The 19,482-nt window shown below is 36.4% G+C and overlaps 1 protein-coding gene across 1 annotated transcript in view; it reads left to right on the top strand.

The window, feature by feature from the left end:
* The first annotated feature begins 206 nt into the window (after positions 1-206).
* Positions 207-19,482, top strand: part of CYTH3 (cytohesin 3) — a 32,262-nt gene continuing 12,986 nt past the window's right edge. The window contains exons 1-6 of the mRNA XM_036741433.1: positions 207-284; positions 1,116-1,180; positions 1,770-1,836; positions 9,501-9,619; positions 13,715-13,795; positions 16,769-16,881. Coding sequence (XP_036597328.1) covers positions 1,143-1,180; positions 1,770-1,836; positions 9,501-9,619; positions 13,715-13,795; positions 16,769-16,881 — 418 coding nt within the window. The 5' untranslated portion in view covers positions 207-284; positions 1,116-1,142. The remainder of the gene's footprint in view (positions 285-1,115; positions 1,181-1,769; positions 1,837-9,500; positions 9,620-13,714; positions 13,796-16,768; positions 16,882-19,482) is intronic.

Below are 19,482 nucleotides of genomic sequence, written 5' to 3'. Positions count from 1 at the left end.
ATTTCATAGGTGATTTTCTGATCTGAATATTTCCAGAAATCTATTTGACATGACAAATAGGAAAAACAAAAACCTTAGTTGCCTTTGCAGCCCTCTTCCCCACCCAAAATATTGCGACCACTAATTTATAAAGGGCTTTTGAAACTAAGGGATTAAAATTATTACTTAACTGTTTATGATTCTTTTTTCATTTTTTTTCAGTGCCTGATGACCTCTCAGTGGAGGAGAGAGAAGAACTTTTAAATATTCGTCGCAGAAAAAAAGAGCTTATTGATGATATAGAGGTAATGAATCTTTAAATTTCAAACTGTAAAATCTAGTAATCTTCATGAATATGTAAAATGTTTGTGTAGTGTTTATCCATAATGGGAGTATATTAAGTAAGTTGAAAAAGCATAGAGCCTGTATATTGCAGTGTATTAAGTTTAGTTTAAAAAAAGATAAGATTCAGTAATGTTGTAAGGAAACTGCTTATGACTTGCCAGTAAATTAATACCTGTAGGAGGATTGAGACCCACATGACCTTTAATCTGTATAATCTGCTATGGAAGCTAACAAATAAAAATCCCTCCACTAATGTAATATATGAATTGAAGGTAACATTGAAATGGCATAATGGCTTACCTTAGAGAATTTGACCTTCATTTTTTCTCCTGATCTTCCCAAGAACACATTGGAAATAAAAGAGAAGGGCAGTAACCACATCAGAACAGACTATTTTAGAATTGGAAGGGACCTTAGAAAGGTAGAAAATGTGCTTAAGTAGCATAAATATCTTAAGTAAGGATTTTAATTCCTTTCTTTTGATGATTTCATCTTTTTATGCAGTCATCTCCAGGATCTCTTGGTGTATTTTTTCTCTAAGTAGGGCTTTTTGACATATGTTAATGAGTCACTTCTAATGAAATACTCTGAATGATATCCCAGTTTAGAGAAAGATTTCATCTGGGTTGTAGTGGGTCTTACTGTGAAGTTTTTATATATTAGAATTACTCTTATACTTTTGTTGTCCTATTGGAAATTTCAAAGAAATTTGTGTGTAGAGTATTAAAATTATTCTGAACCTGTGTGAGTTAATTTTTCCTTCCCATTAAATCTTTTCCTATTTTTGGCAGAGGCTAAAATTTGAAATTACAGAAGTGATGACAGAGATCGATAACCTAACTTGTGTAGAGGAGAGGTAAGCTACTTGTGTGAACACCTTTAATTTATTCAATTCCCACATTATTTGGCTTAAGAGATGGAGAGAGCTTTTACAGTTTAAATTTATCTTTTCTCTTCTTCCCTCAACATCACACTTTCTTGTACTTTCTGGAATAATCAGATAATTCTTTCATTGAGTTGTTCCTTATATTGTATTTTTCTTGTTCACTATTTACTTTTATTTGTTCAGAGCTAAATAAGTTAGGCATTTTGGGATCAACTAACTTTAGTGAGAGTGTTTCCTATTTAAGAAATTTGAAAGTGGGTTTTTTTTTCTTTTATTAACATCATCAAAGTCTCCTAAGAAAATAAATCTGAAATTGTCAAACATTAGGATCAATCCAAAATAGCCAAAACTTCTATTTGCAAAGCACTGAGTGAGGTATGCTTTTCTTAAGGGCAAACACACCTCCCTAAATATAGTTATTTTGAAATATAAAACATCCTATGAGAATGTTTTAAAATAATGATTACTGTGCAAAAAATCCTCTAAAATTACTCTGCTATGTGAGAACACCTGGTAATAATTTTTAAAAATTATTTCAAATTTATTTTGCTATTTATAGCAAAACTACCCAGAGGAATAAGCAAATAGCTATGGGAAGAAAGAAATTCAACATGGATCCGAAAAAGGTAAGCAATTTGTTTTCAAATTCTTTGGAATACAAATTTTTCTTTCTTTTTTAATAAAAAAGTTGTCTTCATCAAGAGTGAGTGGCCAATTACTATCTTTAAAAATTCCATGAATTTATATAGAATTGGAATAAATGGTGTAGGTTATATGGAAATTAAAGGAAAAAACCATATGAAAATGCCTCAAAACATTAATAATATAAGACAAATTAAAGCATCTCTGAGCTGAAAAGAGTTTTGGAATTTGGATCCAGCTAGGAACTTGGTTCAAATCCCAGCCTCACCATTTATTACCTCTGTGACCTTTGGCAAGTCACTTAATTTCTCTGGAATCTTCATATACATTGAATAAGGGATTTGGACCAGGATCTCTGCTAGTTCTAATTCTGTGATCCTATGTATGACCTACCAAACTGGCAAAGATGATAAAAGATGATAAAAAAGATGATAAAAGTCTGAGTTGGAAGAGCTCTTAAAAGACCAGCACAGAATTATAACATGGGTGGAGCTGTTAATTGGTCCAGCTGTTCTGGGAAATAATTTGGAATTATGTGGGAAAAGTTAATTTACTATTCATTCTTCCTGATCCAAATATCCCACACTAGGCACAGATTCTAAGGAGGTCAATGAGAGAAAGAAAGGTTCCAAAATATTTATGGCAGCATTTATTTTGGTAGTAAAAAAAAAATGAAAACAACGTAGGTGCTCATTGATTGGAGGATTCAAGCTGAATACATTTTAGTGTATGAATTTAATAGAAAATTATTACACCGTTAGAAAAGACTAATGAGGAATTCAGAAAAACAGGAGATACTTGTATAAATTGGTACAAAGTAAAGAAACAACCAGGAGAACTATATATACCACTGCAATAATATAATTGAAAGTAACATTAAAATATTTCAAAATTCAGATTCTGTCAGTCAGCAAATGCACTGACCAATCTTTGTTCAGGAAAACCACTGATGAAATATACTCCCTTTGTCTCAAAAGAGGCTGTTGGGTACAGTTGTGAAATATTGAACTTATACTATTAGATGCTCTATTGTTTGGTTTCGATTGTTTTTCTTTGTTATTAAAAAAAGGGCTCTATTAGCAGAGGGTTATTGGATAGTGGCATAAAAATAAATATTATTAATAAAACATTTTTGAGAAGATAAAAGAGACATTGGTGAAAAAAAACTCATGCTATCTAGGGAATCTGGTCCCTGGATTGGTGGATGAAAAGATTCCAGATAAGGGGTTCAAGGCATGAAATCAGCTTATGCTTAAGATCCACCAATTGATGACATGTACTTATACTGTGTCTCCTTCCCATTTTGAATAGGCATAGGAATAGTGGATTAGGTAAATTTTCTTCCTACCAGAGTCAAAAATCACATAAAATGTTTGCATAAAAAGACATCTATTCCAGACTCTTCCTCTGCCTCCACTCCTGTCCCAGACATCACTATTTTTCAAATCAGAAACAAAAAATGACTTATTTAAGGTTAAGACAGTTAGTAAATGATAGAGTCAAGACTCAGACCCAGGATATGTGAGTACAGTGCTTTCTCCACTATATCAGAATTTCAATGGCCATACCTAAACCTTTTGTCAAGGCTACTGTTTGGATGCTGTAATTGCCATAGGAGTTCAATAGCACAGTGACGTATCGGTCAGGTGTTCTGATTTGTCTGCTTTTATAAAGTCAGGATTTTATTATGAACTTTACTTTTAGTGCTGAGAAGAAAACTAATAATGCTCAAATGGCGCCAGGCCATTTATTATCAGATAGAAATTTTAATTATCTTTATACTATTGTGTGCCTTTTCAGATTGTATAGACATTTATAAAGGTGTTAATTTTACATTACTGACCTTTTTCCTCTTAGTGTACCTGAATCAATTTCGTTGTACTCTATTTTGATGTTAATCTGCAATCCTTATTACATACCTCAAATTGACATAGCACAGAAGCCTGAAAATAATTTTTATATGCCTAAAAATGATATAATGTACTTGTGTTAGATTCATAGCACGTAACTACTACTTTGATACTTTGTTCTTTATAATCTTCACTTTCAGTACATTAATTTATTCATAATCATTTGTAATCAGTTTTGCATTAAGGAATAGTATCTGATTTCTTTTGTTTTTTGTCTCTTATTATTAATTTTTGATTTCAAACTTTTTAAAAATAATTAGTTTCTAGGTAGCGATTAAATCTTTAACCACTGCTATGGTCAGTAGTGAAGAAATTTCCTGCCTATTAGCATCTTTCTGGTTACAACAACTGTCTGGGTTTAAAAGGGAGTGTTATGACTTGGAATCCATGTTGCTTACATTTTAAAACTCTGTACTAAGACTTGTATAAGAACCCATCCAACAGGCTTTGATTAACAACTAGTTGTAACTAAATGAACATTATTCTTTTTCTGTATTATCTCCAAGTTTAGAACCCCACCCCCCCCAAGCACTAAATGCCAACTGTTGTATGGTCTGGGTTTTACAAATGTAAATTAGGTAATTGAACAGTATGATACAGAGAAGAAATTGGTATAATTTTTAGCTTTTATCAGAATAATATTCAAAACATTTTCTTTTGAAAAATGAATTTATTTTTAACATTCTTTTAAAAATTTTGAATTCCAAATTCTCTGCTTGCCTCTTGCTTCTTCTGCCCTACCAATTGAGAAGGTAAGCAATCTGATATCAAATATGCATGTGAAATCATGCAAAATATTTCCATATTAGCCATATGGCAAAAAATAAAAGCAAGAAAAATAAAGAAAAGTAAAAAAATATACTTCATTTTGCGCGCGGAGCTGATCAGTTCTGTCTCTGGAGGTGGATAGGATTTTTCATCATGAGTTCTTTGGATTTTTCTTGGATCGTTGTATTGATCATATCAGTCATGTCTTTCGCAGTCGATCATCATTACAATATTGCCGTGAGTATGTACAGTGATCTCCTGGTTCTTCTCAGTTCACTTTGCATCAGTTCATATAGGTTTTCCCAGTATTTCTGAAACTATCCCCCTCATCATTTTTTATAGCACAATAGTGCTCCATCACAATGATATACCTCATCTTGTTCAGCCACTCCCCAACTGATGAGTAGCTACCTCCTCAATGTCCAATTCTTTCCCATCACAAAAAGCTGCTATACATATTTTTACATATATGTCCTTTTCCTTTTTCTTTTATCTTTTTGGGATGTAGACCTAGTAGTGATATTGCTGAGTCAAAAGGGTATGCATAGTTTTCTAGCCCTTTGGGCATAGTTCATGATTGAACCAATGGTTCAATCAACAATACAATATCCTGGACCAGTTGACAACTCCACCAAGAGTTCAGTAGTGTAACTATTTCGTGTACTTATCCCCTCCAGCATTTGTCATTTCTGATAGGTGTGAGGTGGTACCTCAGAGTTATTTTAATTTTCATTTCTCTAATCATAAGTGATTTAGAGTATTTTTTCCTATCACTATTGATAGCTTTAATTTCTTCTTCTGAAAACTGCTTGTTCATATCCTTTGACCATCAATTGGTGAATGGCTCTTATTTTTATAAATTTGACTCAGTTTCCTATATATTTGAGAGATGTAGGATTATGCTCATTTTTGCTGAGTAAGTTATTCTTGTTGTAAGCCTATATCATTTGCATGCTTTGGATTTTGACTATAATATTCCTGGGAGTTCTTTGGATATTCTTTGGAGTTTATTTCAGGAGGTGACAAATGAATTCTTTCTATTTCTACTTTACCCTCTGCTTTGAAGAGATCTGGACAGTTTTTTCCCCCATGATTTCTTGAAATATGTTGTCCCCCCACCCCCACCCCCTCTCTCATCCTGGCTTTTAAGTAGTCTAATGACCTTTTAAATTATCTCTCCTTGATTTGATTTTCAGGTCATTTATTTTTGCTGTAATATGTCTTTCATTTTCTTTTACTTTTTTCAGTCTTTTGACTTTCTTTTAATATTTTTTGTTGTCTCATAGAGTCATTGACTTTTATTTGGTCTATTTTAATTTTCAGGGAGGTTGTTTCTTGTACAAGGTTTTGTACCTCTTGTTACAAGCTGTTAATTCCCTTTCCAATTCTTTCTTTCATAGCTCTCATTTCTTTTCAAGTTTTTTCCTCTAGTGCTCTCATGTCATTTATCTTTTTAAACTTTTTTTTTAACTTGACAGAATTCCAGTTGAAGTTGTGACCAGGCTGTTTTTTTTCTTTGAGGCTTTGCTGATAGATGTTTTGGAGTCATTCTTTTCTGGATTTGTATCTTGAGTGACCATAATAACTATTTTGCTTATTCTTCTAGCATACTTCCTAACTTTGGACTTCACATTAGGATTGGGCAATTCTGGAGGGAATGTCTGAGCTGGCACTGCTGCTGCTTTCTTGAAGTATTGAATGTTGAGTTATTCTAGGGTCTCAGGGATAGCTCAGCCTGGGGACCTACAAGCTTTCATTGCTCACTTTCAAAGTGATCTGATCCAGGGCAAAGTCTAATTTTGCCTTTCTGGTATGAACTCTGCAAGTTTCTAACCTGGGCATGGGTCTGAACAGTACACCTGTGAACTTTCCCTGACTCTGCTAGTTTAGAATGACAGAATTTCAGACTTTCTTTTTGTCTAGCATTCCTTCCCTACTTATTCTTCTGCATGCTTTTGGCTGGAGTAGAAGCTGGAACTAAGACCCCACTCTTCTTCTGGGGTCAGAACCACACAGTTGTTACTTCCTTATGAAATTATTCCTTGGTCAGTACTCAACCTTTGTTACTCCTCATCTTGGAACAACACCCGGTAGGCACAGGTCCCATCCTTGGTCAGCCCTAGATCTGGTGTAATGAGCAACAGAGCTGCCAGTTGGCATCTATTCCTGCACCCTGCACAAGATTGGACACCCCCTTTTTGCTGGATTTGGAACTTCTTACTCTCCATGATGCACAGCTTGTCCTTGCACTGGAATGCTCCACATGGTCATTCTTGGCTAGATACTCCCCTCAGCTCACTTCTGTGCCCCTCCTCTCATGCCACTTTGTATACCTTTCTTTGTGTCTCTCTTTGCCAGACCTGGGCTGGAAAAACGATTCAATGTGATTTTTTCCCCCTTGGATTCCGTGATCAGGACTGCTCTGGTACATTTGCCAGTTCTATTTGAGTCTTGGATTTGTTTTTATTTTATTTTTGGTGGAAGGTGGAGAGCTTTGCTGTTGCTCTTCCTACTACCCTACCATCTTGACTCCACAGAATCAAAGTTGTTTTTTGGTGGGGGGGGGGTGAGGTATGACACAAAGGGAAGTCATTCAGGTGGGAAGAGGGAAGGCAAATATCAAAGGGAAGCCAGACATGTTCCTGTTCCTATTCAACTTGGGTTTGAGAGTAGAGGAAGAAGAGTGGTCTTTGGTCTCTTCACCTGCTGGGGAAGGTTGCAAAGAGGTGGCATGTAGAGGTATGGGAAGAGGTAAAATAAGGTAGTCTGGAGGGAATGGAGTGTGGGTAAGAAGTAGGAAGGACATCTAGTCCTAAAAATATGGAGGAAGCAAAATTATTTTTACATGGAAGTGGCAGTAGGGACTGACAGGTGTTTCATAACATATTTCATCAGGGAGAGTAGGCAGTTTGGGAAACTCCCTCCCCTTCTCTGATCAAGGGCCATGATTCCCAGGACCATACTCCACCCAGGATAGGTGGTATCCAGCATCCAGGGAAGATGAAAGGGACATATTTCCAGTGGTAGGATGGCCAAGTAATGAGTATAAGAATCAGTTCTCATAACCCAGGAAACAGCACAACTTCTTCCCCTACCCCCACCTCCCTCCTTTATGAATTAATATTTCTGGGACCAAGAATCATGGATAGAGGCCCCTCAAAAATTTTTTTGACAGAAGTGGGTGAGATTTGTCATTGAACTAAAATTTGAATGAGACAGAGGAGCTTTTGTGTTTTAAAAACTGTCTCACTCAAGGCACATAGAATGAATAAAGAAAGGATGTATAAATGCCTAGAATTTATTTACCTTCTCATTTTCTCTAATGGTTGTTGTGATATAAGCCATGACTGTTTTCGTGGTGGTCTTTTTGCAAATATTAGTACAAGATGTTACATGAAATAAAGTTTTTTAATGAACAGTAAAACCACCTGGCAATTTTTTTATTTGCTTCCCAAAGAAAACCTGTAACCTACCTTTCATTAATTTTTTATCAGTTGCTTTTGATTTTATACCACAGTCATTTCTCAGTATACCTTTTCCATTACTGTAACTGAATTTCTAACAAAGGAAAACCAACTAACACAATGAATATGGCTGACCACATATATCATATTCCACACATAGTCTCCTGCCTTTCTATCTTTTCTTTTGTTGTGTTGTTTTCAGTTGTGTCTGACTCTTCATGACCCCATTTGAGGTTTTTTTGGCAAAGATATTAGTATAGTTTGCCATTCCTTCTCCAGCTTATTTACAGATGAGGAAACTGAGGCAAATATAAGAGACTTGCCCAGAGTCACACAGCTAGTAAGTGTCTGAGGCCAGATTTGAACTCATGAAGATGAATCTTCCTTATTCTAAGCCCAGTGCTTTAAAATCATGTTACTAATTTAGATCGAAACCATGTGGTTATTTCAATAAATGTTGAAAAGGCTTTTGACAAAATCTAGTACCTGGTTTTGTTAAGAACTCTAGAAACTATAGAAATAAAATGGAACTTTCCTTAATATCATTAATAATCTATCTAAAAGTCCAAAGCAAACATTCTGTGTAATGGAGAATAAGATCAGAGGTAAAGCAAGGATGCGCATTATCACCACTAGTATCACCATGTGCTAAAAATGCTAGCTGTAACAATAAGACAAGAAAGAGAAATTCAGGGAATAAGCATAGGCAAAGAGGAAAGAAAATTTTCACTTTTTGCAGATGATATAATGCTGTACTTAGAAGACCCCAACAGGTAAAACAAAAATTAATTGAGACAATAACTTCAACAAAGTTGAAAGACATAAAGTAAATCCACATAAATCATCAGTATTCTTGTATGTCACCAACAAGATACAGCATGAAGAACTAAAAAGGGAAATTCTATTCAAAATAACTACAGAAATTATTAAATATTTGGGATGCACCCAAGAACTATATGAATTCATCTATAAAATATTTTTTGAGAAATAACAGAACTAAATAGAGAGACAATTAATTGCTTATGGGTAGGTGGAGACAATATAATAAAAATGACAATACTATATAAATTAATTTACTTATTCAAAGCTGTACCAATCAGACTCCTAAGGGAATTTTTTGTAGACCTAATGAACTTCATATGAAAGCAAAAATGGTCAAAAATGTCAAGGGTAATAGTGAGAAAAGGAAGACAATGGAAGGAAGTCTGTCAGTACCAGGCCTCAGATTGTACTACAAAGAGGCAATCATTAAATCAGTTTGGTACTGGTTAAAAGAAGGTTAAGCAGTTGGACAGATACAGAGCAGATAGAAGCAAACAAACACGTTAGCATGGTGTTTGATAAACCCAGGGACTCCAGTTACTAGGTAAAGGACTCGCTGTTTGCCAGATCTGAGTGGGGAAACTGGTCGGCAGTCTGGCAGAAATTAGGTTTAGACAAACACCTCATATCGTGCCAAGGTAAGCTGCAAACAATCGGTGCTTTCTCTCTTATGTTCCTCTTCAGGGAATTCAGTTTCTTATAGAAAATGACCTGCTACAGAGTACCCCAGAAGACATAGCCCAGTTCCTTTATAAAGGAGAAGGACTAAATAAAACTGTAATTGGGGACTACCTTGGTGAAAGGTAAGTGGAAGGAGAATGAAAAGTCATATTTTTTCAGAAGTATTGCCTGCATTGCATACCTCACTTCAGGTTCTATATAGTATACATTCTATCATGGATTCTGGAGTGGATACTGATTCTCTGTTAAGTTATTTTTGTTCTCTTTTGGCGTTTAAAAATAATTTAATTACCCATAGATCAGTCTGTTAAAGCTTATGACTCTTAGAATCTCCTCCCATCTATGTCCCAGTACCCCGAGTGACCTGGGCAGATTGTTTTTTCTTCCTTGTCCTTAGGTGAGTAAGGGGTATTGAGGATGGCCAAATGGGTGTCCTGGGGCTTAGGTAAAATACCATTAGTATGGTATAGGATATAGTGTAGTATCAGGCAGAATACCGTTAGAATCTTCTACTGAAAAGGCTTCAGGAAGACAAATGTTGGTATCCTTTTCTGTCTTGGAAAGCTTTGTGATCCTGTTTGGTCATTTGCCTAGAAATTTGTAGTGACTATCACCAAGATTTTTATCCACTATCCCCTTTCATTGAAGAATAAAATATTATAGGACAGTTATTAATTTAAAAAAATTTAATTTTAAAAGAGATTTCTATTCTTTCCCCTACTTCCTGCCTTTTCCCTTTGGAAGAATCTGTTTACTTTCTATACCTTCCATTAATGTTAATGAATGTTAGGATGGGAACTCAGATCTCCTTGGAGATGCTAGAACAGACTTTTTCATGAACACAAGAAAGTAGTTTTAAAAAATAACCCTCCCAAAATGCTTCATCTGATGTTACTAGCTTTTTATTAAAAATGTTTGAGCAAAAGTTAAATATGTTTTTATGAAGCTCATAGGGCAAGCCCTATGTAACATGCTGTCAGTGCTGTAGCAAGGCTATTTCACATTAGTCCTATCACATTTGTGTAACTCTAGAAATTAAATTAATTGTATATAACAGATGTGTTAGTATTTTTAGAATGGCATTTTTATTATACATAATCTCACAATCCCAAACTCGGAGTGTGTTTCAACAATCTTGCTAGCAGCTACTGTGACTGTGTAAAACCAACAATAACCAGCACACAGAATGCTGCAAGCCCAGGTTCTTTTGATCTGTTTTACTAAGGAAAGCAACTTTAAGGGGTTAACAATCTTACTTTAATCCAGCATACAAATATCATTCACTTAGTTAAGGGGGGAAAGCCAGCACCCTGACCTTCAGAGCAAATACAAACAAATTACAAACAACAGACAGACCTTGTCTGATTCAAATCTCAATGCATAGTTACCAGGGTTTAACAAAGTCCGAAAATCCGGATTTACAAGCTGGAGGGCACTTACTACAGCTGCCCAGAGTCTCCACATCAGCACACTGCCAAGAGTGAGAGCCCTAAGTAGATAGCTCTGTTCTTTCTTTTTATGCACTCTTTAGCCATCATCAAATGTCATCTGAGCGACCAAAATTTAAGCTCTTACTATTGGCTCTGGTCTTAGCAACTCCCCTTAGGACCCACAGGCTTAGCACATAATAGATAGGGGTTTGGGCCTGGGGCTTAGCACCTAATAAGACTCAATCCAGGACACCCAACTTAATTGATATTACAGAGTAGAAACAAGTTTTACATTCAGGTTCCCTGTACCAAGACTATTTACTAAAGTAAAATGAGCAAAATAAATTTTCAGAGTAAAAACTGTTTTAGGCCTAAAGAATTGCCAGGGCCTTTCCTTGAACTTCTAGCTCAAAGTAACTCCTCAAAATCCTGTAAAAATCTTGTAGCTTTAGGATACCATCATTCAGAACACAGCATTTCACTGATGTCAGTAATATAAATATATAATTCATGCTTAGAAGACCAGCCCCTACTCTTTTTTTCTTAAGGAGTTTCAGGGAGACTTTCCTGTAAATGGTTATAATAAGGGAGCCAAATCTAAAATCATTACCAAAAAATGAAAAAGTAGTCTGATTAAGTGCCAAGTAATACTTTGGAAAACTGAATGAAAATGCCAAGGAAATATTTTCAGAACTAGTATGGCTGTGGTTTGGATGCACCTGTGAAGACAAAAAGGGAGAGTCAAGGTAAAGAAATCTGCTGTTTTAGCTAAAGTAAGAGACGATAAGAGGTGAAATTGATACCATTTTACTGTCATCATTCCTATTAAATCTTCTAGCTCTTAGTTGCTGATTTGAAGAGGGCCAGGCTGTGGGCCAGGCTGTTCCAGACTCACATAGCTAATATATCTTAAACAAAATCTTTATTACAGATATGGAAAGAGGGAATAAATACCCAGACCACCCTGATTTTGGTGCATTTCTTTTAGGTCCAAGCGAAATAGGTAGCCTTTTGAAGTAACTGATTTGAGAGGAATCACACTAAGAGACTACTGATTTTTCTGGAAATGCTTTACATTTAAACTTTGTTTGCAGAGTTCACCTTTCCCTTCCCTATTCATTCTCTTTTTCATCAGTTTTGAAGACTTCCCAAAAGCTTTGTATTGTAAGGATTTTTCTTCTAGTTAGTCTTGTGGTACATTCTTGGGAGAGAGGTGTTAAACAAACCAGAAAAGGTGAGAGCTGGTATGTCAAACTTATAGGAAAACTGAACTAAGTAGTGAAATCTTACCGAGTGTTTTGTCTTCCTTTTGAACCTGAGATGCAAAGAGCAGGAGCTAGAAGATAAAACTGGGCACATAAGTGCCCTAAATGAAGGAAACTAGTTATATCCTTCATTTCTGTGGAGCCCCTCAGTAACAAACATGTGAATCTGATATTTATACCGTAAGTTCATCTTTATAGAGCCATATAAATCCCTAATGCTATGACTAAAACTTGGTTTCTGCCACATTTCCTGTCATACACAGGGAAGAACTTGTTACCCTTATTCCTTGCTATACCACAAAGCGCTTTGAAGTAGTTCTGTCCTTAGAGACATACCAACTGACAAGAGGTCAATCATAGGGCCATGCTTTCTGGGTCTCTGATAGAGAGATTTCCTTACATTCCCCTCTCACAGATGGACTTCTAAAGAAGACTCCCTTGGGGCAGTGTCTTTCAGGTAATACAGAACTCTAAACCACAGAGTTAACAAGCTGGTCAGAGCTTCTAAACAACTCTAAAACCAGTGTGAAACAAAAGCGAAGCCCTATGGAGTGTTACAGTAATGATACCAACAGGAATAGTCATCAAAATTTCTTTGTGAAACACAAGAAAGTCTTATTTAAATACTATTAGCAGAAGACTCTAGGTATATTTCCCTCACCCCATATAAAAATGTTTTACCACTTTTAAGGCACTTTATTGTTATTCTGTGTGAGTTAAATAATTAAATTTGCACCTTGACATGGTTTTGTGTAGTGTTTATATAAAAAATACCTTGAGTGTACTCTAATTAGCCTGCACTCCGCTTTAAAGTGTTTATGCCTTGTCTGGTGTTCTAGTGAATGTAAGTTACACGGTTTTCTGCTGTTAAACTATTTGAACTTGAATTTTATAGCTTGTATCTCTTCCATATTGCACCAGACATGTAGCCTTTAATTAAGGCTAATTCCTGCTTTGGTGTAGAAGTGGATCTGCAGCATTTTACTGCTCTGATGTGTCTGCAACATGCCCTAATTGCTATGAGCCTAAATGTAAGGTGACATCTCTGGCCTCAGGATATAGCAGTAGGTTGAAAATCTAGTTGAGTCACCTGGTTTCTGTTCCACTTATTTATATTTTGTCACATTAACATAATTTTATAATTATGTCCCCATCTTCTTTGAAAAAATAAATTAACTTTAAGATGCTCTTTTTCTTTTAGAGGTCAATTCACTTCAGAAAACTTTCCTGCCAGCTAGGGGCTGAGAGGATTTGGGCATAGTCAGTGCTTCAAGGTTTTGTGATTTATACCAACCTCTTATCTGACCTAAGTTCAGTTATTTTTAAAGGGAAGTAAACATTAAAAACCATGATGTACAAAAAGGCAAAATTTGTGAAAAATATTTGTGAAAGTTTTGCCTGGTGAATAGGAGCTGTTTTCGTTTCTTTCCTACTTTTACACATATAGAAAGTATACTTTCAAAGAAAAGAAAAAGATGAAAAGTCTTAGAACTACTTTCTCATCATAGGCTTTCTTTTGTAGAGATGAATTTAACATTAAAGTTCTTCAAGCTTTTGTTGAACTCCATGAGTTTGCTGATCTCAACCTTGTACAAGCTTTAAGGTAAATATATGATTATATCTTTAAATTGCTCCAAATGCAATATTATAAATTTTCTTTTTAGGATTTCACTTTATCTTCAGTTTTGTGGAGATTAATAGTGGAAAAATCTTTGTTTCTTTTCTTGGTTATTGATTTCACGTGGGAAATAATACTATTTTTAGAAAATTTAATTAGGTAACAGCAGACATGAAGTAGTATGCTCTGCTAACGTGTTATTTTGTGCTATCTCAGTGCACCTTACCTAAGTAGATAGTTTGTTTCCAAGTAGCAGTGTCTGTCTACAGGGTGTTCCTAAAGTCTGGACACATAGGCAAAAATGCGTATTTTCAAGAAATAAAATGATCGAAATTTTCAAGAACATTTTATTTAATTGGAATATTAACAAATAACATCTTCAACTTCAAATAACATCGTATGATTTCATATTCATATTCCAAGAGTGAATGTGCTAAAATTGACGGCAATGTGGAGTTACTGAGTTGCTGCATCACATGAATCTTGCAATCAACCTTTGCGTCACAAATGATGGAAATCATATTGAAGATGTTATTTGTTAATATTCCAATTAAATAAAATGATGTTGAAAATTTCAGTCATTTCATTTTTTGAAAATATGCATTTTTGCCTATGTGTCCAGACTTTAGGAACATCCTACATTTTGTAAGAATCTTCTTCCATATGACCAAAATTGAGATCTGTGCAAAAAGGGAAGTCACCCAAGATCACTGGCCTTGTTTGTTTCTGCTAATAAAGAATTTGTTTCAGATATTACAGAAACTAAAAGCACTAAGGTCATAGAAACTAAGATCACTGCTTCATTTCATGCCAACTGCCTTTGAACCATCAAATGCTAACATCCATTCCACTACTAATAGGGTGACTGGATTCAGTTTGGAGATTAAAATGTCTCCATCACCCTGTCCCTGACCCTTCTCCCCCAGTATCAGTCACCTTAATCATGTAACTTCAGTTGAAAACTCTCTTTTGATTTAGATGAAATCATAAAGTCTTACAACTTTTTTTTCAACCAGTGCTGACTTTCAGTTCAACTCAACATATATTTATTAAGTACCTACATTGTCCCAGGCAACAGAGTCCATATGGTGTAGTGAATAAAGAGCTGGCCTCAGTGTCTGGAAGATCTGGTTCAAGTCCTGTCTGTGACATGTACCAGCTGGAGATCCACATGTATGACTCTGGGCAAGTTACTAAATTTCTCAGCGCCTAGGAAACTGTCCAAGATTATAAGTTACTTGTTGAGAAGATGCCAGTCTGCATTGGTAGAAGGAAGATCTTCCATGTGAGCTCCATAGGGAGTTCAATGAAATCACATACCTAGTCAGAAAATATACATATGTGTACACACACACACACACACACACACACACACACACACACACACAAGTGCACGTGCGAGTGAGCGCCCAGCACTGTTTCAGAAGCTGGAAATACAAAGACAAAAACAAAACTGTTCTTGCCTTCAGGAAGCTTACATTCTACCGGTTTCAGTGCTGCCTAGCCTTTTGAACTTCAAGGTCATTAGGGCCACTTCAAGAGTAGAACCTTAATAAAGCTGCTTTTCAGCAAGTAAATGAATTTCTGAAAACTTCAGAAAAATATAGCGTAGGTGGGAAAAAATTAAATGTAGACAGTTGTTCACATGGCAGAAGACCACCAAACTAGTTGCCCACCATAACAGAGGCCACCCACATACCATAATACTTTTAAATTTTATACTCCTTTCCTCATCCTGCCATCTCTGGCACCACTTAAAGAAAATATATGTTACATGTTCAAAATGTATCACCGTGCCATGTCATCCACCAATTTTTAGTGTTTGCTGTATTGTGTAGTGGATGCTTTTGTTTTAGGGCAGGAACACAAACTGAATCCTCCATCAGGATTCGTTCCCAGGCAGCAGACGACCCTACAAAGGATTGTACTATTAATGATGGCTCTGCCTCACCACTGACACTTTGGTGTGGATCCATGGAATAGGCCCAGCCCTGAAACTGTTCTCAGGCTGAGAAAAATGTAAAAATAATTTATTCTAATATTTTATTCTCTTAGACCACCCTCCTGTACCCAATGTGTTCTTTCCACCATGATCATCCACTGTGTATCATCTTTTCCCTGCTTTAAGGCTTGCTTTAGTTGAAGGCTTGAAATACTTCACTTCTTTCTAACATGTCTATCATCCTTAAAATGTTTGAGCTTTGGGGCTCAGCAGTGCACTGAAGGACATTAGGCATATGTAAGTACTTCACTCTTAATTCCATTTTTGAAAAAAAAGCAGATCTCACAGAGAATGAGACAGATCAGTCCTGGTTTTTGAAAACATGAATCCTTGAAAAATATCCCCCTTAATCGCTTACTTCCTAGAGCATATTCACTTAGCACCCAGTGTCTGACAACTTATTAGCCCTCTGGTGTTTGTTTGTCTTTTGGGCAAAAGCCTGGAATCCCTGAAGTGTTGGAACAGGGGTTTTTTCCCTTGTGTTTGACTGCCTTCTCTTTTCTGCACTGCCTCATGTTAGAGCTGGTGAAATAGAATGAATGATAGGGTGGTTGGACTATATGTCCTCATTCCATTAACTTTAAAATGATCATGTTACCTCTTGTGCATAAGTTACGTTGCTCCCTTTTTCTTCCTTTTATGATTCAGTGCTAGTGGCATCAACAGTCGGAAAGAATGATCTTTTTGAGTTCATCTTTGTTAGCATTACTCTTTCTTCATGTCTGATTGGCAGAATGTTTGTATTTTTATTTTGCACTCTAGGCAGTACAAGCATCTATTGATCAGATTGGGAGATGGTATGTACAGCGGAAAGAACACTGGTTCTGGATTTAGAGGACCTGGCTTCAAATACTGCTCATGCTTACTACTTGCATAAATTTGAGCACGTCTCCAGGCATGTTTTATGTATATTTTTCTGAAAATTTCAGCAGGATCATTTACTCCTTTTTTTTCAGGCAGTTCCTGTGGAGTTTCAGGCTTCCAGGGGAGGCTCAGAAAATTGATCGAATGATGGAAGCTTTTGCTTCACGCTACTGTCTCTGCAACCCCGGAGTCTTCCAGTCTACAGGTGAGTGATAGTGTTTTTCAGATCTTCCTCTCGGTTCCCCTGTTAAAGTTAATGTAACTCCACCTAGAAGAGATTGAGTTAAATTCAATTCAGCAGTGCCGCCTGTACCCTGTGGCCCATTACTGAAGCTCAGAACTCCGGGTTCAGTCTTGAGGGTTTCTCCCACAAGTATGTCTGTGGCTTGTGTCTTCACCCAGAGTTTTCCTTGAGGATATCAGCACTAGCTTTTGTCTAGATTGCCACACACAAAAAAAGGAAAAGGACCCTTGGCTTCCATGCAAACACCCAGACTGAGAAAACACCAACTAAAGGATTTCTTTTTTATTCAACAGAAAATTCAAAGGACTTATACTTAGGCCTGTTAGCAGTAAAACTGATTCTGTTCCCTTCTGTGGCATTTAAAAATGGTTCAAGAGGCATAGTTTCTGGGTAGTTTAATCATTTTATTAATAAGGCCAGCATTTTAATAAAAGGAATGAATGTTGAAATGAGAGAGTGGGGCTATATCACAGTGAGAGTCTGGGGGTATGTGACTTGGGTCACCCAAATCTTGATCAAAGAGACTTACCAGTTTCCATATCACCTCTCTGACAAAAGGGAGGATCCACATTTTCCCAGACTTGTCTAAGCAAACACACTGAGCAGGAAGGCATCCATTAGCCTAAACTTAGAATTTCTTGTTCTGTCTGATTAGATCTTCGCCTGGGTAAATCTCTGCCTAAGATTTCCCATGCAGGTTGATTTCTGGATGAGGAAGTAGAAAATAGTTAGTTATTAAATACAAGAGAGAAATAATCATTTTATACACCTAATTGATAGACTTCTGCCCTCTGTGGAAGAAAAATTCAGCACATTGCTCTTTTAGTACAAGCCTGTCAAAGAAGATATTTTTAATTATCTATCCAAGCAGAATTGAGAGAGAGTGAGAGACAGAGAGAAACACCACAAGGTGGGCTTCCTTCTACTTTATTGTAATTCAAGGTGACACTGTAAACACCTATCTCCTAGGGTTGTTTTGAGGATCAAATGAAATAATATATGTAGGGCACATTGAAAATTTTAAAGTGCCATTTAAATGCTAATAATTATTCATATTCCTATTATTATTTCTGCTTACAAGTTGTAGTATTCCAGAGTTAAGATTAAAGTAGGGTAAAAAGTTCAATTTTGGTTTATCAAACAGAACTCCAGAAACGTTAATGTTGGGAGGTACACCATTGGAGATGATCTTTCTTTTTTGAACTCTTCCGTATAATTAAGTATAAAGAACTAGGAACTTTTCTTAACTAGATTAATAAAAAGAAGCTTCTGTTCTTCATTTGGTCACCCCTCTAACCTATTTTCAGGATTCCTTCTAAACTTTGACTTAGTTTTCCTTTACAGACTGGCTAGGCCTTGGATAAGGATCACAAAAGCATTTGAGAATAATATTTTTTTTTCTATGAATCTGAGAAAGAACCAGTTAACCTTTAGGCCAGTAAATAACTAGTATTTCGCATTCCCTCCTTTTTGTGCTGAGCATACTTATCTCAAGCATAATCTATGTTAATTAATTTTAGGATCTCTTTTTTGTACCTGCTCTTTCTGCTCTTCAGGTTTCATGTAATCAGGAGCAAGATGCATTTTTTTTGGTTGGTTCATTACAAATATTGTGTTCTTTGCATTTCACTTCAGTACAGAGAATGCAGGAAGACAATATGATGAAGAGTGTAACTGTTCCATATGCTATAATAGTATGCCAAATGAGCCAGGAAGTCTGAAAATTATTTATTCTATACCAAATACCTGCTGTTATTCCAGGAGCACTTATGAATCATCTAGACTCTCTTGGGGACTTGATCTCTCAAACATCTTGGAGGATACCCAGTCCCATATGCATACCCCTGAGGATTTCTGAGTAAGGGCTCAGACTCCCTCAATGAGGTCATAGTCATGAACATTGCATTGTGAATGGCTGCATTTGCAACCTGAGACCCTCCAGAAGTAACTTCATAGGTCAGAAGTGAATGTTTCCACCTTTCGCCAACCACCTATAAGGTTTTCCTGACTTACAGTACTAATTTGGGTGGAATTTCCTTACAGTATTTTGGGTTGCTAGTGAGTTAAGCAACTCCTCCGACTGGGACGTCCTACTCCCTGGGGCCTATACCATCCTCCGGACTGCATTATGGTGGATGAGTACCTCCTATCCCTTCTTCCTACATATACATACAGGAAATTTTCAGGGTTGCTGGGGACTCATGCAACCCATACTTATGGCAAGTCCCATCTTCCCAAGGGACCTGTATAGAATCAAAGGAACTGAGAGTTAGAAGGGACCTTGGCAACCAAATAGTCCAAACAATATACAAAAGGAAACCTATACAGTTGCTTCAGACTTATAGCACCATCCTGGGTTTGGAAACTATGCCACCCCTCCCTCCCCCCCAGCAAATAAAGAACCTAAGGTCACTAGAGAGTCAACTCTGGTTCTGTATATCTGAAAAAGCCACAAGTCATATTACTATTGAAAGACAAAGTCTGGGTTTGCCCCTCCTTATCATGGTTTTATGCCTTGTTGCTCCTAGTTTCTGGTCCCAGATACACACTTGAACCAGGTTC

The sequence above is a fragment of the Trichosurus vulpecula genome, chromosome 1, assembly GCF_011100635.1.
Source record: "Trichosurus vulpecula isolate mTriVul1 chromosome 1, mTriVul1.pri, whole genome shotgun sequence".
Classification (NCBI taxonomy): Eukaryota; Metazoa; Chordata; class Mammalia; order Diprotodontia; family Phalangeridae; genus Trichosurus; species Trichosurus vulpecula.
This window is presented reverse-complemented; position numbering and strand designations above follow the sequence as displayed.